The 23,816-nt window shown below is 34.9% G+C and overlaps 3 protein-coding genes across 3 annotated transcripts; 2 read left to right on the forward strand and 1 right to left on the reverse strand.

Annotated features, from left to right (window-relative positions):
• The first annotated feature begins 665 nt into the window (after positions 1 to 665).
• Positions 666 to 8,406, forward strand: LOC110704770 (dnaJ homolog subfamily B member 6-like). The gene is made up of 3 exons (XM_021882581.1): positions 666 to 1,106; positions 7,371 to 7,439; positions 7,629 to 8,406. Exons 1-3 carry the CDS (start codon positions 873 to 875, stop codon positions 8,238 to 8,240), a joined length of 915 nt encoding a protein of 304 aa, XP_021738273.1. The 5' UTR covers positions 666 to 872; the 3' UTR covers positions 8,241 to 8,406.
• A 108-nt stretch (positions 8,407 to 8,514) lies between these two features.
• On the reverse strand, positions 8,515 to 9,652 carry LOC110704771. The gene is made up of 2 exons (XM_021882582.1): positions 9,230 to 9,652; positions 8,515 to 9,120 (listed from the first exon to the last, which is right to left on the reverse strand). The coding sequence occupies exons 1-2, from the start codon at positions 9,398 to 9,400 to the stop codon at positions 9,016 to 9,018; spliced, it is 276 nt and encodes a 91-aa protein (XP_021738274.1). The 5' UTR covers positions 9,401 to 9,652; the 3' UTR covers positions 8,515 to 9,015.
• An 8,890-nt stretch (positions 9,653 to 18,542) lies between these two features.
• LOC110704772 lies at positions 18,543 to 21,058 on the forward strand. The gene is made up of 2 exons (XM_021882583.1): positions 18,543 to 18,890; positions 20,347 to 21,058. The coding sequence occupies exons 1-2, from the start codon at positions 18,771 to 18,773 to the stop codon at positions 20,563 to 20,565; spliced, it is 339 nt and encodes a 112-aa protein (XP_021738275.1). The 5' UTR covers positions 18,543 to 18,770; the 3' UTR covers positions 20,566 to 21,058.
• Positions 21,059 to 23,816: the final 2,758 nt, after the last annotated feature.

Consider the following 23,816-nt stretch of genomic DNA (forward strand, 5'->3'; position numbering starts at 1 on the left):
CTAACTTATTTAATATAATAAGATTTTATGCACAATTTTAAGCAAAAAACCCACTCTAATCCAAGACTAATTTTTAATGGATTTTGGACTGTACTAGACCAAAGATTGGAAAAAATAATTTCTTGACTCGGAGACCAAACCGATCAGACGGTCCAGTCCGTTTTTCTAGTCCGAACTGGTTTTTGAACCCCCCAAGCTACATATGGGAGTTGAGACTAATTAATCTTAAATACCTTCTTTATAGACCTAAAATTGGATCCCTAGCCCCAAACGAGAGAGAGTTGGATGCTTGCATTCTCTTAAACGCATATTTGTATATAGTTTAGAGAGAAATGTTAGTTCATCGAAAAATTGATTTATGCAAAATTGACGCCAACATGCCCTACCACTAGTTATGATTTAGGTAATCTAATCCAAGTTCAAAAGTTTATCTTTCACATTAGTGTAGCAACTAGTCGACTATATCTCACCCGCCCAACTTATGTTTACGAGTTTGTGATTAGATTTTGCCTTAAAATTCAAACTTTAATTCAACCCAATTCAAATCAACACGACTAGCTTTCAAAGTTAACAAGCCAAAAACCCGATTAAACCTGATCCGACCCGACCCGACCCACAATCCCATTCCCTTCAATCAAATGACCACAGTCCATAAGTGGATGTTTTGAGGAAAAGTCCATAAGTGGATTTAGGACCATTTCGTTAAAATCCAAAATAAAATCAAGCTATTTCTCTCCCAAAACTTCAATTCTCTTACAGTACCTTTCTTCAATGACGATGCTAAAATCACTTTGATGGAACAATACAAGAAAACTACCCAACCCCACCAAAAAAAGAAATCAAAGTACTTAGCTTGGATTTAGTAGCAAGAAATGCTAATTGGGCAACTGGCGGTATGGCCAAGTTCGACCACCATATACGGCGGCGCTGGTAAATTGCTGCTGTTGAGGCCACATGGTAGACGCCGGAGGAGAGATATTTTCTGGGTTTCTGCAGTAATTGACGGCCACAATAAAAACCAGCAGAATCACTACGCTGTTTTAGGGATTTCTTCTTCTGCTTCTTCCTCTGATATCAAGAAAGCTTATCGCCTTCTTGCGCGTAAGGTATCTTCTTTTTTTACTTTTGAGTTTTTAAGCTCATTTGATTTCATTTAATGAATTGATGATGAATTGGGAAGTTGGTTTTATCGTTTGATTGTCAAACTTTGATGAATGTTTTTGTTTTTAATACTAATATACAAGTATAAATGTTAGTGCTTTGTATTTGAGATGTTTTTAGATTTATTCAATGTATATATTTGATGTATTAATACATAATTAGAGATATTAATGGCCGAAGTTGTTTGTTGACAAGTGTGCCACTCAAATTGTTGCATTCATTTTGGAATAGAAATGGTAGTGAAATTTCTAAAGAATACTTTTTGTTGATATGTTTTGAAAATAAATGTAACAATATAGCAATGACCAAACGTTTGTGTTGATTGTTGAATAGATACTTGGCGCTTGAAATTAATGGAAACTTGGATGAGTAATTAGAATAAGAAAAGAATAGAATTGGATGTTTATATATCATACAAAGTATGTAGGAGGGAGACGTACATTTCATGCTAGGCTCCTTGATGCAAACTTTCAATTTGGAAGACTATAGTATGAACTAAAGTTTCAATGTATTGAGTGGACCCTTTTCTTATTGTCAATGGCCATGGGATGATTGTAGCTTTCACTTTGTTTCATGTTGATGCATCTAGTTGGAATGTTCTAGGTCAAATTGCCACAACTTTGGATATGAGTACTCATTGATGTTATTAGAAAAAAATAATCACTTGGAGTTTTGTTAGATTCCTCTCGATTTTGTAGTTTTGACTTGTGCATTGGAAACGATAACAAAGAATATAAGATTAGCAATACGAGGGAGTATCCAATAGTGAGATATTGATGAGAATTATAATATTATACCATGATCTTGTAGTCATGTAGAAAGGTGGAATAATGTTAAGATTAAGTAAAAGAAAGAGGGTATAGCTTGTCAAGAGAAGGATTTTAATATATTACCTTTATTCCTTGGAGCACAAACCAGCAGTTTGTACTTAGTGACTTTGTGTAGTCTATATTTCTTTGGGACTTCCATATCTGTTTGCTGTTGGGCTGTTGACTTAAATTGGTGTTATGGTAAATGCGTAGCAGACTAGCAGCAGAATATCTGTAACTGTGAAGTGCTGATTGTATTCTACTTAAGTGGTAGCTCATCATTTTGTAAATTTGATTTTATTATGTCATTGAATTTGGAAATCGTCTATTGTGTTATAATTGTTGATTGATATGCTTTAGTTGAGTTTAATTGGCTGCTAAGCAGTATAAAATTTATGTTTGGAACTATGTATTCTACTCTGCAGTAAGAACAATTAGAGCACGTTTGGTTTAGAAATCTTTAGATTTTTGCTAAGAAGTGGAAAGGTAATGATTAAAGGGCATGAAAGAGTAGGAAGATTTTTAATTAAAACATTTCCTCCAAAAAGGTCTTTGGTTATAGAATAGAAAAGGAATAGAGTGGTAATAGTGCTGACCATGCTGAAGAGTTAATGATGCATTTTTTTTTATTGCCCTCTTTAATGGTATTTGTTGCTGCTCGAGTGATAGCAGTGTCAGTGTCAAATTGGGGGAGTCGGGAGTCTGATTGAGTAAGTTCATGGGTTGGAAGCAAAAGAATGTTGAACCAAATTCTTATAAATGAAGTGATGTAGTTGACTTGTTTCTTGAGGTTCTCAAAAAAACTAAAAACAAATGTGTTCTTAATGAACACATTACAGTGCTTAAGTTTGTGCTATGTGCTGCAAGTTATACTATTTTTATCAAAGAACATACTTGCAGGACTTTATATATAATGTTCCTAGTTCCTGCCATTTGTGGTGTAGCAATTTTTCGATTAAAGCTTTGTATGTGGGGTGTTGGGCCAGGAAGAGGCACGGGTTAACTAAATCAGAGTGATAAACTGTGGCAATGCTCCAGTTTTTGGTCGAAAGGTCAGAATAACTCTGATGAAGTCTAGTAGCCTATTATGGCTTTCTTAGCATTTTGATCTCCTCCTAAGTTCATCATGGTGGGGCAGTTTCGGGCATAACAATATCATTCTCCCATGCCGTTCTTGTTTGCGGTGATTGTGGGGAAGGGGGGGGGTATTTAGTCTACTCCTAGATCTGAGTATGGCTTATTTAATGAATTGAACTGAATGTGTTGATGTTGTTGCAAGCCATTCCAAAAACTCTAAAAAATACTTATGTCATCATGAAAGCAACTTTTATTGGTAATTGAATGCATTCGTTAATAGATAGACAAATAAGAAATTGATATGAGAATGAGCTAGTAAAGTAGTATTAGAAAATTAAGGGGAGATAAGCCAGATGATCTAGTCTTTTATTTTCACAGAACTGAAAAACCAGTGGGGAAGGGAGGTTTATATGATGCTTAACACTTTAACACAATTAAATTTATTGTCTCGTATATAGATGAAACTGCACGGAGAGGCCAGACTTATCAGACATTACCCTAATTGCAGTGCTCTGTTTGTCTACTCGGATTAATGCTGTACAATATCTCCATCTTTTATGTAAAAGCCATGCAAGGTACTTAACATACTCGCTTTTTGACAATTTACCATCCAAAGTTACTACATCCCCACTTGATTCCCTCATAGTTCAAAACATCGCACTTCCTCTGTTACAAAATAATTGAACCATTTCTAAATGGCACATTATTTAAGAAAGGAAAAAGTTGTTGTAAAAAAGACTACTTTGCCCTTCTTCCCTGTAACCACTGATCCCACCATAACCCAACCATCACATACACTAACCTTCGATTTTCACCAACCCCACCACACTCACTCCCTCTTCTCCTTAGCCTCAACATTCTCCTCTCTCTCGTCATCCCTCCACCGCTTCCTAACTCCCACCACCACTACTATCATCATCGTCTGAAGCTTTATTCACCCATTTTTTTTGCTCTCCAGTGAGCCCGTCAACAAATGTAGGGTGGATTTCGACGATTTCTCAGTATCTAATTGATCACGTCTCAATTTCTTCATGCTCTCAATCGATTAAAGCTCCGCTTCCGTTTTCGTTGCTTTCGATAACCCTTGAAACTTTTTGTCATTGTTTGTCGGAAGGTAGAACTTCGACGAAATTAGCTCCACAAGCTTGTCGCAGAAGCTAGCATGGTCTTTGACTAAGGTTTTGATGTCGATGACTACTGCGGCTGCATCGTCGGCGACGGTTATTAGGACATTTGAACTTGAGAAAGGTCGTTTAATTAACAAGGATGGTGGTGGTTAAGTTGGGGTGGAGTCAAGGTGGCAGTTGGGTGAAGGAGGTGGGGGTAGGTGGTGTTACTGGACGACAACCATGGTAATTGGGAATGAAAATTTTGTTAGAAACTCCCTTATAAATCACTTTTACTTTTCTTTTTCTTTTTTTTTCAAGAAACTACCTTTTAAACGAATTTTTTTGCAAGAAGATATTAGTTGTCGGATCCTCATCGTTGACTTTAATAATCGTGCATTGACTAAACATGTATTGGTCACTACCATCACCACCACACTCACCACTCCTTGCGAAACCACCACCCACGCTCACTGCCTTCCCCGAAAAACCATCCTCCCTCACCGCCTTACTTGAAAACACCATTTACCTACCCTACTTACATCGAAACCACCACCCTCACCATCACGTGACTAGTCAATGATGAGCAATCTGTCAACTGGTATCTTGCAAAAAATTTTGTTTATAAGGTAGTTTTTTGCTAGATTTTTTTAATAAGGTAGTTTCTTGCAAAAAAAAAAGTGTTTTATAATGGAGAGGGTGAGAGGAGAGACAAAAGAATGAATATATTTTTGAAGGGCACTATTGTCATTTTAGCTTAAAAATAATACCAAAAGAGGAAATGGTGCAATTATTATGAAGTGTCCTAAAAGGGAATATGGTGCAATTATTATGGAGGAAGTATCATGGAACTTGCTCACCAAGAGTTAACCTTAAATAACCCATTCTCTCATAAAATACAATATAATTTATAGTTTGTTGTTTGTGATATGTACTTTGGATATTTGTGAACAATATCAATAATAGTACTTCAAATGCAGAGTAATTCACTTACTATTACTAATATTGGTTTTTTTTTTGGTTTCTCTTATTGTTCCTGATTTAGTAATGCAAATTAAGGGGAATACATAGTTGATTTTTTACATCAAAGTCCAGGCACATTAATCACAACAAGATAAGTGAATGCTTTGACCAGGTAATCTTATCTGGTTAGTATTTTAAGGATTATTTTTTAAAATTGGCCATTTGTAGAATTGGACAAGGAGAAGCGTGTCAACATCTGTGTAGTTTTTCCTAAGGTTTTTAAGAAAAAGTTACTAAAGTTCCCATTAGAGAGAAAAAGTCATAGAGCGGATAACTCAAAGAAATCTATCTATCTATAATAATAATAACTATACTAAAACAGAGGAAGTTTAATCTACAACTTGACACATGTCACTATGTGGTTAAAAATCTTCCCGCTCAATTTTCCACCACTAAACATATCAACTAAATCTTATTGTGATATTGCAATTTACTATAAATATGTATATTCATATAGGGACAAAATAAAGTATAATATAATAATATCAATTATTATACTAATAAGATCTGTTAGTATAATATATTCATATAACGAAATATGGTAATATAAAAAAATATATTAAAATATAATATTATTAATTATTATACTAATAAAATCATTTATTATAGTGTATCAAATAACCTTATTTATATGAAATATTTTCTATTTTCATATATAGATTATATTATAAGATATCTTACGTATTTATTATATTGTTTTATTCTTGATATCTAGCCACAAACAATGCAATTTATGATTGGGCAATTTTTTTATTAAAAAATATTTTAAAAATATAATAATACTATATATCAAAATACTCGGTATCCATAGGAATACGGGTGCGTATTGCGTGTTTGACATGGGTATGATGATCATTAGAAGAACCCATGCATCATAGACCGTAACAAAGAAAGTAAGGGACAATTCTTGTCTTTAGACCTACTCCGTAGGGCATAAGCTTATTACACATAACAATCAACTAGATCAGCTTATATTTGGACATATCTAGCAAATCCATGTCTTTTAAAAAAGGCACCAATTTGGGTAGCAATTTTATTTATTTTGTAAGGAAAAAAAAATGATGCTAATAAATAACTTAAGTACCTAAAGATATGACCCTATAATGTTTAGTTTTTTAATGTAAATTGTGCGGTCTCCATTAAGTGGATGAATTTATTTTTAACATGATGGTAACTTTTGATCAATTAGTGTAAAATATTTTAATATTATGCATTAAACTAACCTTACTTGATTTTGTGAGATTTGGTATTTGTACTTTTAAAACCGTGCAATTGCACGGGTGCTATACTAGTACTATGTCTATTGCAAACTGCAGCCAGGAAAGGTCTAATCTATGGCCTTTAGTTTCATTCAAAACCGTTTAGAGGAAATAGTAACGAATATTGTCCATCATGAGCTCAGGACTGAAATAGCCTTTGATGTTCTGATGCTCATATGCTTTATTTTACTTGTAAATTCTGGTGCTGTCAAAGGCTAGCCCTTGCTTGCTTCCTCCTGAAAAGCTCACCCCAAGGGAGGCTCAGAAAGTATCTAATATGGTAAGGAGCGCATTAAAAAGATGGAGGTTACAGAAATGCGCATGTTAAGGTGGATGTGTGGGAACACTCTAAGAGATAGAGTCAGAAATGAGGTTATTCGCAAGAAAGTAGGTGTGGCAGGCATTGCGGACAAACTAAGGGAAAATCGCTTGCGTTGGTTTGGGCATGTAAGACGGAGACCCGAGGGTGCACCGGTTCGAAGAGTGGGACCATGGAGGGGTTAAACTAGGGAGAGGGAGACCAAAATTGACTTGGTTGGAAGGAGTTAGGAAGGATATGAAGTATATGGATTAGCATGAGGATGAAGCATTGGATCGTAAGGGATGGAGGAGGAAGAATTTTGTGGATGACTATACGGAATAATCAAATTTGGTTCATGTAGCCGACCCCACTTATGGGATTAAGGCTTTGATTGATTGTAAATAGCCTTTTGCTTCTTGATGTTCATAATCTAAATTATGGTGGTGTTAAAGGTCAGCCATTGCTTGCTTCCTCTTAAAAAGCTCACCCCAAGGGATGTTAAATGTATCTACTTTGGTGTATCAATTACTGTGAATCAATTGATACTTTTCAATTCACTTGTGAAGTTGTGTGAATTTAAGGCTTACTTTTCATCAGTCATTCAGAAATTGAACCGTCTTGTCTGTGGTTGCAGTGGCATCCGGATGTTAGCAAGGATTCACGAGCTGGTGAAGTATTCAAAAGTATTCATTTCGCCTACCAAGTGAGCAAGTCTTTTTCCCTCTCCCTTGGGTTGTGTGTTAGTTCTTTTTTTTTTGGTACTGAACCTGATGATCATTGACTAAAATCATTTGTCTGTTCGTCCCCCCCCCCCCCCCCCCCCCCCCCTTCTTTTGTGTATTGTCAGTTTAAAATTTATGGCCGAGTTGTATTTGCTTTATCTGTTAATTAGGTGCTATCTAATGAAGCAACAAAGGTTCAGTATGATAGAGTCCTCAGATCTGGCATGCACGCCCCTGTCCAAAGAAATATTAATCAGGATTTCGAGTTTGAAAATGAATTTATAATGCATAGATGGAGCGAATTAAGGCAGAAGATGCAAAATGATAGATATCACAAACGATATGATGACGGCGGACAAAGTTATTCCTTTGACGACACTGATTCTGATGAAGAGCCTGAAGAAAAGGCTGAGGAAGAAAGGGGCTCATTCTTTGAAGTTCTTCAGTCTATTTTCCTCTCTGTAACTCTGATGAAAACATTTGGCTGCCAATCATCACTTATTTTCAGCAGCCTAACAGCATGGTTTGATGAAAAGTTAGATGCCGGTTATAAAATGGGCTACCTGATTGCTTGGTTATTGGGTGGTAAAGGCGGTGTTTTGCTTTCCTTGTGCCTCTCCCTTGCAAGCTGGATATGTGGCAAAAATAGCAGTAGCGTAGTCACTCTTGTGGTCATCGCCATGTGGGTTGGATCAAATATTTTGCGTTATGCACCAGTACCTCAAGGCGCACTCCTCGTGCTTGTGTACATGTCTGTTAAATTACAGGTTGATCTGAGGTAGAAATATCTGTTGATCTAAGCTTAAAGTATCCAACTTTTCTTGTGTCCTGTACATATTTTGTGTTGTAAAAAGATAGAAACATTTCGGTTCGCCGAACCAAAAACTATTAAAAGCTTCTGGTGTGACCGTTTGCTATCTCATGTAATATATATTTGTTTTTGGATATTGTGGTCATAGTGTGTAGGCGTTTTAGGATTTTCTCGAATAAATAAGGTGCAGTTTCAAAATAATGATGCCTAGGACGGGATTTGATCAAATAGTCCAACCCCGGATATTGATGAGAATTCCAGCATGATTTATGGGTTCTTCATAAGATCAAAACTTACACATTGAGCAAATTACAACTTACACAGTCAGCATCCCTGCTGTAAAAGCTACAAAAGGGTGATTAACAATCTTTCCTAACTGTCGGTTGACTTCAAATCCAAATATTAGATGACAAAATCACAGAAAGATAGCCAAATAATCAGTCCAAGATAATTAATTGTCACATTTTTGGATTAAAAGCTCTCCTAGGTTTAATCTCTTTAGCAGAAATCATGCTCAATTACAATTACAATTACAATGTTATTTGACACAGGAAAATTCCCAGATTCTTCAAGTCAGAACTAAATTTACACAATTGTATTTCCTGGTAACTTACAAGGTAACTCATATCATGGCGTGAGATTGAATCCCGTCTACGTCATCGTTTTGTGGCACCGTTTACACCAGGGGGGAAAAAAAATCTCAATTCAACAAAGTGAATAATACAAGGATATGAAATTGAGATGTTTTAGCAGCTCTTTGCTTTCTCCACTGCTTTCATCCCCTTCAAATTTCTCCACAAGTATCTCCCACTAGCCATGTCAACAAATACCCAGAAACCATCTTGAATTATCTGAAATAAATCCCAAATTTTAGGAAAAAAAGAGGAAAAAATAGAAATAAAATATAATAATAAAAGCTCAAAAAAAAAAAAAATTATAAAAAGAAGAGAGAATGTTTACCATTTTAAGGTTCCTTTCTTGGTGATCATCCATTGAAGATGCAGGTTTATCAGCTACCAAATCCTCAGAAAAGGCGGTATCGAGGTCGGGTGCAGAACGAAATGATCTCCATGCCAAAAACCCAGCCAAAATCGCTGAGAAAAATACCAAGATAAATCTTAAAGGACACATAATTGACCAAATTTTCTTGACTTTTTTGCAATAAAATTTTTTGGGTTTTCCTTGAATTTTTCTGGGTTTTTCTTTGATTTTCCACCTCTAGCCAAAAAATTTCCGGCAAAATCAAAGAGACAGAAAGATCATTGAAAAACCTTAGCAAGAAAAACGAATGAAAAAGAGGGATGTTTTTATTGTTTGTGCAAGGTTGTAATATTTGTATTTAGTGTGTTGGATTATTTAATAATAAATTGTTGTAAGAACGAGCCAATATATTAGGGGATTAATATTAATAAAATATAATAAGATAGAATTATATAACAAGAAAATTATGGATTAGGTGACGCGGTAGGAGGCTAGCACATTGTCTTGTTTTGACTTAGTTAATATTTATACAAAGTCAAATTGTAGCACCAACCACTATTTGATAATTTGATATCCGACGTGGTGTGCAACTAACCACTTTTCGATTTTATTTGGATCATTTCATGTGTTAGTTGTCCACATTTTAGGGTAGCAATTGTCTATTCATATGAAAATCTGTCAAGGCTGCTAGGCCAATTCACTTGTAATAGTCTCTTTGATAATTCATAAAAATAACAAAGTTGGACCATGACGTTATTACTAAGTGTGTGGGTATTTAGTGGATACACACTAGAGTTATTAGATCAGTCGTCTTTTGGAGATAAAATATACGTAGTAATTTATTGAATTGTTGTAAAGTTGATTAATTTTCATATGAGAAGTGCATTCTTAATTGTATCTTCTTAAAGAAAAATAATATTTCTTCTGTATTTAATTAAGTGAAATATTTCTCTTGTGCAAGTATGTCAATTAGGAGTGTTCAAAAATTGGTCCGGAGCGAAAAAATAGATCGGACCGGACCAAATTAATCGGTCCGGTCTCCGAGTCGAGAAGTTTATTTTTCCGGTCTTCGGTCCGGTCCGGTTCAAAACCCTATAAAAACCAATCTTGGATCGGACCGGTTTTTCGCTTAAAATTATACATAAAACCTTTAATAATGATTAAGATTTTCCTTGACAAGGTTGAAAAAATTTAGTCATATGAGCTTTTTTAATTTATACTACATACAAAAAAAGACGTTAAAAATATTGTTTTTCCTTTATTTTTTTTCGAGTTTTCCATATATTAATTAAAATTTAGAATTTTTTTTATAAAAATTCTAAAATCGGTCCAAATCGGCCCGGTTCAGATTTTGGACCATTTTTTCGGTCCGGTCCGGGTTCGGTCCTAGCTTAATTGGTCCAGTTTTCGGTTCTTGAAATTCAATTTTTCGGTCTTCGGTCCGATTCAGGTTGGTATGGTCCAGTCCGGTCTTGGACCGATAAACACCCTTAATGTCAATGCAAAATTTTAACTAATTAATAATACCTTTGAGACGATTTTAATAAGTACCTAGAACACTATATTTATTTTAAGAGTTTTTCTAAGCTATGCCCCCAAAGTTATTGAATTTCTAAGCTATACCCATACTTTTTCAAAGTTATAAGTTGCGCCCTCCACCTCACGATATTTTATCAACAATATCCTTTGACAGCCATATCCATTAACAGACGTTAAGTGGCGTTATTAATTTGACACGTGTCTTGTTCTAATTGGTCTAACACTTTAAAAAAAAAAATTAAAAAATCAGAAAATAAAATAATTAAAACTTAATTAAGAATTAATTAGAAAAAAACCAACCACCCCTCCCACCACCACAACCTAACCCATCAGCCCACGTCGTCGTCGCCGGCAACCAGCTTCCCACCCTCGCCCAGACAATTCCTCCCGCAAGCAAGCCCCCGCCCTTTCCCCCTCGCCCTCCTTCCTTTCTTAACACTCCACGAACACAACCATGTGACATAACCCAGCCCAAAAAACAGACCACCCTCATTCCTCCGTTAAACCACCACGAAACAGCCAACAATCCCTTTCCCCCACCTCGAAACGACCCTCCCTCGCCGGTTCGGGGTGTGGGAAAGGGAGTTGGGGGTTGTTTCAGGTGGGGGAAGGAAGGAGGAGCGTTGTCGGGTGGTTGGGGTTTCGAGAAAGAAGGTGGATGTGGCGGAGGTTAAGGGAAAGGGAGGGGGTCGGGGGTGGGTCTGATGGGGATGTAGAGTACCGGCCGGCCGGTTTAGGTGGTTAAGGTGGAGTGCCAGTCGGTTTTCCGGCGTGTTTAGGGGAGGGGTTAGGGTTTGGCGATGGGGGGAAGGTGGCTGGGAATTTTTTTTCTTTTTTTTTTTTTTTTTTTTTTGAATTAAACGATTTTAGTAACGCCACTTAACATTCTCTAACGTCCGTTAATTATTGTGGCTGTCAAAGGTTATTGTTGATAAAATAACGTGAGGTGGAGGGCACGGCTTATAACTTTGAAAAAACATGGGTACAACTGAGAAATTCAATAACTTGAGGGACATAGCTTAAAAAATCCTTTATTTTAATGTATAAATCATAAATATTAGTCAAAGTGAATTAAATGAATAGTGTAAAAAGTTAAAACGTTTCATTTATTTATTATGGGGGGAATAATATTGATTAAAGCGTTAAGAAACTGAAATTGAAATCAAACTAGTTTAAAGGACTAAATGACGGCCCGAGTTATTACATGAATAATTACTATACTAATTCGACCTCCACCACTGCCGACACAAAGTCTAAACTTAGTGCTATAAGCTAGCTAGTGCAACTCTTAGTCAGCAATTGTAGGTGCTCTTCATATCCTACATGCACTAGACCTGATAACTCATGCAAAACAACATGTATGCTTGTTCATGCTCGCTCGTTGTAAATGTAATTATTTGTCCATTGTCTCCATACTTAGTACTGTAATATACTCGGATAGGTAAACTCTAGTATTGCTAGGATATATATATATGCGGCAGCCATGTTTATTTATAACATCGATAAACTTTAGATCCTGATGACACGGTGGAGTAATGGTGATGCTCATGGAATGCAACGAAGAAGCAAATAAAATAGGAGAGAGAAATAGAAAAAACGTGATGGACTTTTATCTAACGGCAGTTACTAGACTAGTATAAATTAAATGATACTATTTGAATGTACTATTTCACCCCTTGATAGACATTTTGTATATATATTGTAAATAATGAAAGGAAAGCCTCCAAGGAGAATTCTTCTATCTCACACCTTATTGAAGTTCATAGAGATATGAACTCAAGTGCAAAACAACATAAACAGAATTGAAATAGAGAGAAATGGAGAAAATAGAAGGAGTTTATTTCTTTGATTGAATTAGAAATGAACAGTTTACAAAAACTAGCAACACACATATTTATATTTACTCTTATTACAAGCTTATAACCTTCTAACAACCTTGCAACAAACAATAGAAAATCAGTTACAAGAAAATCTAACTCTGTTATAGCTAACATAATTTGTACGGCTAGTTGTAGTAATCTTGGATGGATTGCTGACTTGGAATGTGAGTCGCAGATTGCTGACTTGGACAATCTTGTGGTGTAGCTGTGTTGTCATAGAAGCTTCATATTCATTGTGCAACAAGAGCTGTGACCAGCTGATCTTGATCTGTTGCAACAACATATACATCAATACACCTTGTATTTGTGAATAAGTCCATCTAAAGATAAAGAAAAACTAGTGCAACATTATTAATTTTGTTAGAAATATTTTACCAATAGAATGATATATATTTGGGAGTAAAAGAGATAAAGAAGTGAAAGTAGTGTAGTAGTGCTTCGGTTTTATTTCGCTTGTGTAATTTACACTTACATGGCTTTGTATATATAGCCATGAGTAATGCTAAGAGTACAATAATTACTCATATGTAGTCATATGAGTTCACAAGTCTTTGGACCTATATGAGCATAGTATAATCAAATCAATTCTTGGGCATGCATTCACTTTGGACTTATCTTCTAACACTCCCCCTTGAATGCCCAGACTCATACAGGAAAAAGGTTTATGTTGCCTCACTAAAAACCTTGCTAGGTAAAACCCTATGGGATAAAAACCATAGCTAGGAAAAAAAGTGCAACGATATTATATTATATGATTTGGTATACTGCCTCGTTAAAAACCTTGTCAGGATAAATCCAGTGGGATAAAAACTTGATCAAAGGAAAAAAGAGTGCAGTGCTAGGGTTGTTCAGAGTGCGGTTTAGACCGCTCCAAACTGCAATTTTGCGGTTTGGTGCAGTTTGCGGTTTGAAAATTGCGGTGCGATTTTTGAAAATGATCAAACCACGTTTTGCAGTTTGGTGCGGTTTCGAAAAAAAGTTAGACCATACCGCACTTTGATGTGGTTTGCGGTTTTTATACTATATTTTTATTGAATAAATATAAAATAGCTAAAATATATGAGCTAATCTTTGACTATTAGCTGATTTAAGGTTAAAAAAAAAATTAATATTTGTATTATAAATTAATAATCACAAAATAATATAAAAGTTTTGTTTAAAAAAAAAAACACTTAAAACTTTTAAAAATATGGTTAAACCGCAAATCGCACCGCACCAAACCGCATTTTTCGGTGCGGTTTGGTGGGGTTTGGTTAGAAGTGCGGTTTGAAAAATATATAAACCGCAATTTTGCGGTTTGGTGCGATTTGGATTCCAAACCGCACCGCGAACACCCCTATGCAGTGCATATAACACTCCCCCTGATTTCGATTTCAGCATAGTTCACAAAGATGTCACATTCCAATAATTTTGTGAACTAATTGCTCAAATTTCTTCGAAATAAGTGATTTAGTGAATAGGTCGGCAAGGTTGTCACAAGACCGAATTTGCTGGATATCTATTTCCTCATCCTTTTGTAGATCATGTGTGAAGAATAGTTTTGGGGATATATATTTTGTTCTATCTCCCTTAATATATCCTTCAGAGTTACTGAGAGATGCATGTTGTATTGTCTTCAAAAATGATAGTTGGATTTTCTGTTATTGCGTTCATTCCACATTCTTCTTGGATATTACTAATCATCGACCTCAGCCATACACATTCTCGTCCTGCTTTATAAAGAGATATCAACTCTGCAAGATTTAAGGATGTTGCGGTCAATGTTTGCTTTGTGAACAGGTCAAGAACGAACAACCATTAGAAAGTTGATTGGAGTTGCTTTGTCCATGAAGAATCTTTTCAAAACTCTTTCTGTATAGTTTGATTGATGGACAAAAATACCATGACTCAAGTGCTCAATTTGCAATCCAAGGCAAAATTTAGTTTTTCCAAGGTCTTTTATCTCAAATTCTTTCATCAAGTATTTTGCAGTTTTCTCAAGTTCATTTGGGGTTCCAATGATATTTAGATCATCAACATACACTGCAATAATAGGGAACCCTAATTGTGATCGCTTAATGAAAACACAGGGACTAATTTGGTTGTTCTTGAACTCTTCTCTCATAAGGTATTCACTGAGACGGTTATACCACATTCTTCCAGATTGTTTTAATCCATAAAGTGACATTTTTAGTTTTATGGAAAGTAATTGTCTAGGCTTGTGGTATTCTGGTAGTTTTAGTCCTTCGGGGACTTTCATGTAAATGTCTGTATCGAGTGACCCATACAAATACGCAGTCACTATATCCATTAATTGCATTTGCAATCCTTTTGTGACTGTCAAACTTACCAAAAATCTTAATGTAGTTGCATCAACTACTGGAGAATATGTTTCTTCATAATCAATCCTTGGAATTTGAGAAAATCCTTGGGCTACAAGTCTTGCCTTGTATCTAACTATCTCATTTTTCTCATTACTGTAGGGAATTTTTCAAACTCAACTTTAAGCCCCATTGTAATCATGCTTTTAGGCATGGTGGCATCCAAAGGGAAGGAAGCTAGAGATAAAAGTGTAATACCCCAAATTTTTGATTATTTTTAATCAACGATTTTTCTAGTATACAGTTTAAGTTAATAATTATTTTCAATTTAAAAAAAAAATTAATAATTATTATTTTGTTCCCATTTTCGGATTTATTATACAAAAAAAAATGATTTCGGAGCTTCACAGAGGCTGATTTTGAAAACAAAAAAAAATTTAAGCTCATCTTTTCAAAGCTAGTAACAAACTCAAATGGAAATTGGGTCTTATCTTTTGAGTATTCTAGAGCAATTAAACCTAAGATTTCTAAGTTATATATACCCTAAATCCCAAAATTGATATGCTGTATACAAACACTATCAAATAATACCCATCTCTTTCAACCTTTCACAAGTCGTCATTCCCGACCGATTAATCAACGGTAAGCCATGTTCTTCTTCACCTTCATCCTTCTTGAACCAAACCTCCACGAATTTCGCCTTCGTTAGTTAATCTTGAACTATACTTTCATAGGGCCTCTTCCAATTCATAATTAAGGAGTATAATTTTTTTTTTTTTTTTTTTTTTTTTTTAAAAAAAAAAAGAAAAATTCAAAGGGGGTTGTTGTTGTTTTCTTTCGTGGACTAGTGGTATCAATGGTGGGTTTTCGCTGTTTTCTTTCGTGGGCTAGTGGTATCAATGGTGGAAGGATGAAAAGTTATTTATAAGTGACAAAGAGTTGCAGAAAGAAGGCTGAAATTTATTTAGAGGACGAAGGCTGTGGATTTCGACTTTCAGTCGTGGGAATGTGGGAAAGATAATGGACCTCTCATCTAATATCCAATACCTCTTTTGTTTTCTTGTCACAGTTGACTTACAAACATTTTTTTTGTTTCCTCCAAATTTTATTATATTGATAGTATGCTACAAGTAGTTCTAAATCACATACTACTACTTTCTCGGTATTAAATATACGAGTAGGACTGAATTAGTTTATTTTATTGTTTGTTGTAGACGGAGGCTATTAGGTGAACGTTTTGGAGGTTATTTACCTTGAGATTTTACGCGTAATCCAAGGTAATTTTCAATGTTCATCATCTTTAGAATCCCGAACTATGTACTTACGTAATTATATGTGATGGATATGTTACCGTATGATATTATGGAATCCTATAATATACTAGTTTTCTATAATTGTGTACTGGTATAGTATTTTCGAAAATTTAATTATTTGTGTCGTATGAGTTTTTTTTATATAATTATAATCTTGGGAATTGGATGATTGATTATATGTGATTGATGGTCTCCAAGTCCTATTGAGAAATGAGTTGTAACTAGTGTGTCTTGTAAAATGACTCTGTTTTAAAAGTACAGAAACTAAGATATTGTTACTTGGGATTAAATTAATTTGTGCAATACTCGTGTGCAATGTGATCGGACAATTTAATCTATCAAAATGTGCATTAAATTAAGAAGGGAAATGAAACCCGAAAGGGTGAAAAACAGGTTGCCCACTAGTGGTTATGATTGCTAGTAGTTGGTTAAATTGACGTATATTGATGTTTAGTCTTCCTCCTAATCAATGGGTATTAGTGAGGGGTGTGCACACTAGGGACATTCTGTTTAATTTATGGCCATTTGGGGTTACGCGCGACCCTCTGTAAAGTAGGTGGTGACAAGGACTAGTCCGGTTTACTGGCGTTTTCTTTCCCTTTCTTAATTAAAGTAATAAATTTTAAGTGACAACTTGATTTTTTTTTTACTTATTATTATGGTGTCGATAAAAGTGTGTTGGGTAAAATGTTTTCAAACTAAAATTAATATTTTACGGGATGGAGTTGGAATTACTCAGTTTATCTGATCTTGGGAGTTTCTCTCTTTTCTTGTTTCTGATTTATTTTGCAGGTTGGTTAAAGGGTACTCGATTACGTGTGAGGAGACGTTAGAATAATCACGTAGCTAAGACTTTTTCTTAGTTAACTCTGAGCTTAGTTATTTTCCTTTCATTTAATGTTTTAAAATGTTTTACAGTTTGGATGTGACGACTATTTTATTCTTGTCGCCACTTAGATCACTTAGTTATAAATGGTATTTCGTTTTTCTTTGCATTTATTTTCTATGGAAAATAAGTGTAGCAGTAACACTCCCAAGGTTCGATGGTCGGTTTTGAAAGAAAAGGGTTACTCTTATTGTTTACAATGACCCGAATTTTGGGGGTGTTACAAATAGAGTCGTTAATAAGTTCTAGGAACTTGTAAACCGTTCACAAGCGTGAAGGTTACACCCCATTCACGATCATGGAACTCAATAGTGGTTCGGAACCATGACTGGATATTCGGGGATGATGGTACGAATCCAACCCAAAAGAGATTGAACCCGCCCTAAATCGGCCTCTACTTAATTCTTATGATATTCATGTGCGCTTTCCGATCAACATACATATATCAAGTTAGCCCTAAACCTGTTTAATCTACATTGGTTAATTATTAATGCACAATCAAATCTATTATTGGTGATCACTTGAATTAAAATCATATTAAGCCTAAATCAAATTATTAGTTATCTTATTAGGCGTGATTTCAATTACAAATTCCCTTTAAACCTGCAGAAAGGGGCGTGATCAAGCAATAACAATAAATCATGAATAATCAAGCAACATATGATTATTGACACACCAATCATCGTCATCATATTATCCTCAAAACATTATTAGCAAGATCCTAGGCATGATACTAAACGGATTAATAACAAACCCTAGCATGTCATTAATAAAAATCATAATCAAAGCATTAGCCTAAACATGATACTAGAAAACAACATGATATTAGAAATATTAATTAACACCCTAACATGATACTAGGAATCAAAATCAACATCCTAACATGATACTAGGAATTAAAATAATATTCTAAGCATGATTTCTATATCAAAGGAATAAATATTAGGGAGACCAAATTACTAACTTTGATGCCTCGTACCTCTTTCTATCAAAACAATACACACGTTAGTAACTTCAAGATAGATTGAATCAAATAAAGTAAATAAATAAGAATTGAGATATAGATTAGGGACCAAACCCTCAGAACTATCGATCAACCTTTCACGTCGAGGTCAAAGGCAACTTCGAGATTGGCTAGGAGTATTCAAAGCTCGTGATGGAGGTATGGTGTGGGATTAGGGAAAAGTATCAAGTATGTATTAAGACGTGTTTAGGCTAGGCTAAGAACATAAAGAATCAAGAAAGAGAGAGAGAAAGTATTAGAGAGGGAAACTAGTAGAAAAAATGAATAAGGCACCGCACCTTTCGCACCGGTTTTTCAAAACCGGTGTTAAAAGAAATAGGCGGGATTGAAGGAAAGAGTTTTCGCACCGGTTCTTACAAAACCGATGCGAAAAGTTAGTAAATCGCACCGGTTCAATTCGAACCGGTGCGAAAACTCTTGTTAAATAAAAAAAACCCGGTTATAACTTAATCTTCTTTCTTTCTCTTGAAACCCCTCGATCTTTCCTCCTCTCTCATTCTCTCTCTTCTCTCTCTCCTCCATTGAAGCGTACTCATCTGCCTCTCTCTCCTTTCCTTTCTTCTCTCTTTCGATCGCCTATGCTTGGCGATGGTGGAAAACTCTTGTTAAAAGGGTTTTGTTTGGCGATGGTGGCTATGGTGGCCTTATTGCGACCTAAAATCGTTGGCTTCATCTTCTTTTGTCGAAAACTCTTTATGGTGGGTTCGGCTGTTACGCAATTGCGAATACTCTTCCTTTTTTCTGGGTTTGTAATGAAATCATTGGTTTTGTTTGTGTTTTTTTGATGAAATTATCTTGTGGGTTGTTTTGTTTTGATGTTTTTTTTTTTTTATGGGTATCTTCTGTTTTCCTGTTTTTTCTCCTTAATCTGATTATGGTTTGATTATTATGATTGTTGGACCTTATATTAACAATATCATCAACTTTAGCATAAGTTTGAATTCAATAGAGTTTCGATCTTGGTATAAAAATGCCATAATTTCTGTTGCAAGAATCTATTTGGGTATGTTTGAAAATTGGGGGTTCTTATGTTCTGCAGAGGATTTTTTTTTTTTTGAGTAATTAATTTGAGTAGGAATTTTATTTTTAATAATGGAGTGTTGGTAATTGGAATCAGGACCCAATTTCTTTGTTTGATAGCGTTTCGAAACTAAAAGGCTGCGGCAACCTATTATACCTTGATTAGGGTTTTGAATTTTTTTGATGTTTGTATTAAGTGCTTTGAATTTGCTCATGTATTGGTTTTTGGCTTAATTTTGGTGAGTAATTGTTGAACTTTGTAACAAGGGGAAGTTAGTGGCTTGGGTTTTCAAAAGTATGCTGTAAATGAACAAAGTGAGAATACGACTGCTAGGTTAAAATTCTGTTCAATGGCTGAAGTTTATGATTATTATAAAACTTTTTGGACAGAAAGACGAGAACTTAGTTTGGATTTTAAGAAGTTTTTCAATTCTTATTGGAAATTTACTACCCTTTCTGCTCAACTTTTCTTTCCTAGATCAAGATAGTTAAATGATTTATGGTGGCAAGGGCAAGGATATGGGGCATTCAGGAAGTCTGCACTATTTAGTTTGAATATTTGTAGAGGCTACTTCAGTATTTGTCTACACTTAATGGGGTCTAGAACTTGATTTTAGCTGCTTGCTATGTTGTTAGTGGGATAGCATTGGGGTCTTAATCCTGGTAGCAAGCACTGATTACATTTTATAGTTTGACTTATTTCCTCATACTTCTTCGATATACATTGTTTAGGAAGATCTGGATTAGATGTCCACTAAAAGACTTTAATATTAATAAATACGTAATCTTAAACAAGTAAAGCTTATGACATTACTAATGAAATCTCAAACATGGTAGCTTAAGTTGATTAGTGGAGGTTCTTATATTAATTTGGCTTACCATTACGCTCAAATAGAATTATGCATGTTTTTTCTGATTCACAAATCCAAAGGAGCTTTACATTTCACCCCAGATATTACTATTTTCTGTATGTGCTGATGATGATACTGTATAAAAATTTCAAAAAAAATGTATGTTCTGATAGGAGAAATAAGGTCTTTAAGCCTAATTAAGTACACTCATTTATATGTGCCAAGTATAATGACTGTTAATTAGAGTATAAATTTTGAGTTTAATTATCGAACTTATATGCAGAAACCTCACTCAAAATCTGAGGTGGACGGTAAAAGCAAGGGAACTAAAGGAGAAAAGGTAAAAAAATCAACTGTGCCACAAGAAAAAGTAAGCACTGATGCAAATGAAGAGAAAAATAAGAAGAAATGGAAGCGAAAGCAGGCAAATGACCTCCGATTTGAAGCAGGGATGGAAAAGTTGGATGGTGTTTCAACAAGAAAGCAGAGGAAGAAAGAGTAAGTGTGTGTGTGTGTTTTAATTTTTTTTTTTATTTTTTATGTTGGTTCTTGTTTGTTTATTTGTTTTTGTACTCAAACAGAGTTGGATTGTTGTATTTGTCATTGAGAGTGGTCGAGTAAGAGAAAACAATCTAGTGTTGGACATAATAGGATTAAGTTTAATCAATTAATCCTCCCTCAAGAACAATGATTTGATTTTGAAATTGGGTCTGAAGAACTATTCAGTGCTATGTTGAACGGATGACATTGCACTCTTGGATTCGAGTATGTTGATAGTGAGGCTGATAAGCTTTAGAAATACAAACACAATTGTGATGACTTAAAGCTCAGAACTATAGAAGAAAATTGGATTTTCAGGTTTAAAAGAGTTCTTTGATTATTTGATGATATCTGTGTCAATTATTATATTGCTGAATATTTCTAAGTAATTAACATTTGTAATTTCATTGGCTGGGTCCTTGAAGTTGAAAAGAGTTGGACAAGCTGCTAATGAAATTATGTTTCTCTTCCTTTTCTTTTTCTAGACATAGTGTCTATTACCCAGCACGTAAACCTGTGCATCCACTTTAATTATATGATACGTTAATTATAATTTGATAGCAATTTAACTCTTGTTGAGCTTGTTTAACTACTATTTGTGAACCTTTTATTTTGCAATAGAGTCATGCATTAAGAATTGCTGTTTTGGCTTATGTATACAATTCAAGGAATCTGTCAGCTTTCTTAGATCATTTGTGGAGTGTGGACACTTCCACGGCTTTGTGTTGGTTGACCGTTATGCTGACTTCATTTAGAAAGAAGGCCAAGTTTAGGAAATTCTATGTTAGATTCTATAACATGTTGTTGCTGGTTTCATTGGGTCATGCATTAGTGGTGGTTTCATTGTTGCTGGTTGTCAGTTTTATTTGTGTCTAGTCAATATTGTTCACACAGATAATTAGAACTAGTTCAACTCTTGATTGAATAACCAGTCAAAGTTAATTAATGGCTCCCAATGTTTTAGGGGCAGGACTTCGCAGATGTGTTGAGGAGATTGTATTTTCTTATACATACCCCAGCCTTGATAGCGAGGTACGCTAACTCTTGTTCTCTCCATAACAAGTCATTACCTCAACTTAGAGCAAGTGCTATACTCTCTCAACAACTGTGACAAGCTAACAGAAATATGTTTTGTTTCAATATATCAGGTCTCAAAACACATGAATCATTTATTAAAGGCGCCATTCTCTGTACATCCAAAAACAGGTTAGCAGCTATTCTTGCTTGTCTAAGGATATGTTGCCAAGTTCTGGATATTTTTTAGTTCTGTTTCAATAGTGTGAACCCTCCGCTTGAATTTGTCTGGCCCTTTGAATATATTTCTTTGATTTATCAAATTGTTAGATTTCTTTTCGAGAATCTGTTTCCAGAATATTTATGCATTATGAGCCTGTATAAAATCTCATTCCTTAAACTATTTTGTGTTGATGTTTAGGTCTTGTATGTGTTCCAATTGATCCCAACCAATGTGAGGACTTTGTTTAAAATGCCTAGGCTGTGTGATACTGGTTAAATTTGTTTAAAATGGAATGTGCTTAGTTGAATTTTTTGGAACTTATTCTTACTAAACTTTTTTTGCTAGAACTTTTTGTAATAAGCTGAGGATTCCATGATGTATTTTTAAAGTATTATTTCGATCATCAGATTTTGCATCACCTCTGATTCTTTTGGTCTCTTCAGGTCATCCAATTACGCCACTCTGGTTATGACATAGCTTAGTGTAGTAGCTTCACATATGGTACACTCTACTCTTATTTTTAAGGAATCTGTAGTATTGTGGCCTTGTGGGGAACTCGAATAAAACCAAAACCCATAAGAAACAAGAAAAGAGAATAATATAGAAAGAACTATACAATTTGGGGTCTGTATAAGGTTTTGTATAACATGAGGATACCTAATTAAGATGGCTACCCTTGTGGAATTGTTGTCGCACAAACTATGTTAATGACATGCTGTTGATCTTCTAAACTGTCAATGTGATTGTTTTGTGTGTCCTTATGTTGTGTGTTGATTAATTGTAGAGTGCATGTAATATGAGAAGTACTGGGATTGAAGACGCAGCTGAGTTTCTTGAGAAGCAGCTAATATCAGAGTTGTCCGAAATGGATTTAGAGGAAGCTTTGATGCTTGGTCGAGAATTCAGTCATTATCTGAATTTAATGGGCATTGCTGAAACTCACCACAGGTATGAAATGCTTCTGCAGATTATCTTGCAATTCTAGTGGTCAACATAGACTAAATGCCGTAAAATTCATTATAGATAGTTTTGGTCCCTTTTGGCTATTTAAAGACATGCATCTTTTGAAAGGTTACAGGTATTTACCCTGTTTTATGATGTTATCTGAAATTTAGTCTAAGCAGTTTCCGATAAATGATTGTTTTATAATTTATGTTATTAATTCGGTGGGCAATCTAACCTTAATGTTCTATGAACTTTTTCCTTAAATTGTCTAGGAGTGTTTATTTGTGTGCATTTACATCTTGATGAGGATATATTAATGATTGTTAAGATTTTGAAACTGATTTACCTTTCATTCACTTCAAAATCTTCCAGGTTAAGATATGGGATCCAAGTCTTCGTGGTTCTGAGCTTCGGGCCACTTTGCAAGGCCATACCGGGTAACTTCTAAATCTTATATTTATTTCTTGTTTTCTTTTTGGGACAAATATTGAAGGATTATAGTGTTAAAAGGAGTACTAGTTGGTGACTGACACTCATTTAAAAGGAAGTGTAGAGATATATTTGTCATGCCTTATAGTGCTAAATGTTACATTATCTGAAAATCAGTTGTTTGTGTCAGGTCAAATCAGGTATGCTCAGTAGTCAGTTTCAATTTGTTTTGGATAGGGACCATTTGGGTCGCACTTAGTTCAGCTCTATAGTATTTGAGTAGGCTCGTGCTCCATATTCTTGGTTCCCTCAGAACTTTTTTCTCCTAGCATATTTATGGTATCATCTTATAGATGAAGCTTTGAAACAATACATGTAATTAGAATTGGGGTCCTGGAAATTCTATTTTGATCCTACTGAAAATTTGTTGATTGAGGTAACTGAATTTGGTCTGATGAAGAAGTGAATTTATCTTGATGGCATCTACTGAAAATATAAAAATAAATAACCATAATTTGAGACCTCAGCTTTGCACCACCAGACGACGGCTAACAGCAAGCAGATAGCCAACAGGCTTTGCAAAACCAGGCCAGCAACCAAAC

Source organism: Chenopodium quinoa, unplaced genomic scaffold (genome assembly GCF_001683475.1).
Source record: "Chenopodium quinoa cultivar QQ74 unplaced genomic scaffold, ASM168347v1, whole genome shotgun sequence".
In the NCBI taxonomy this organism is placed as follows: domain Eukaryota; kingdom Viridiplantae; phylum Streptophyta; class Magnoliopsida; order Caryophyllales; family Amaranthaceae; genus Chenopodium; species Chenopodium quinoa.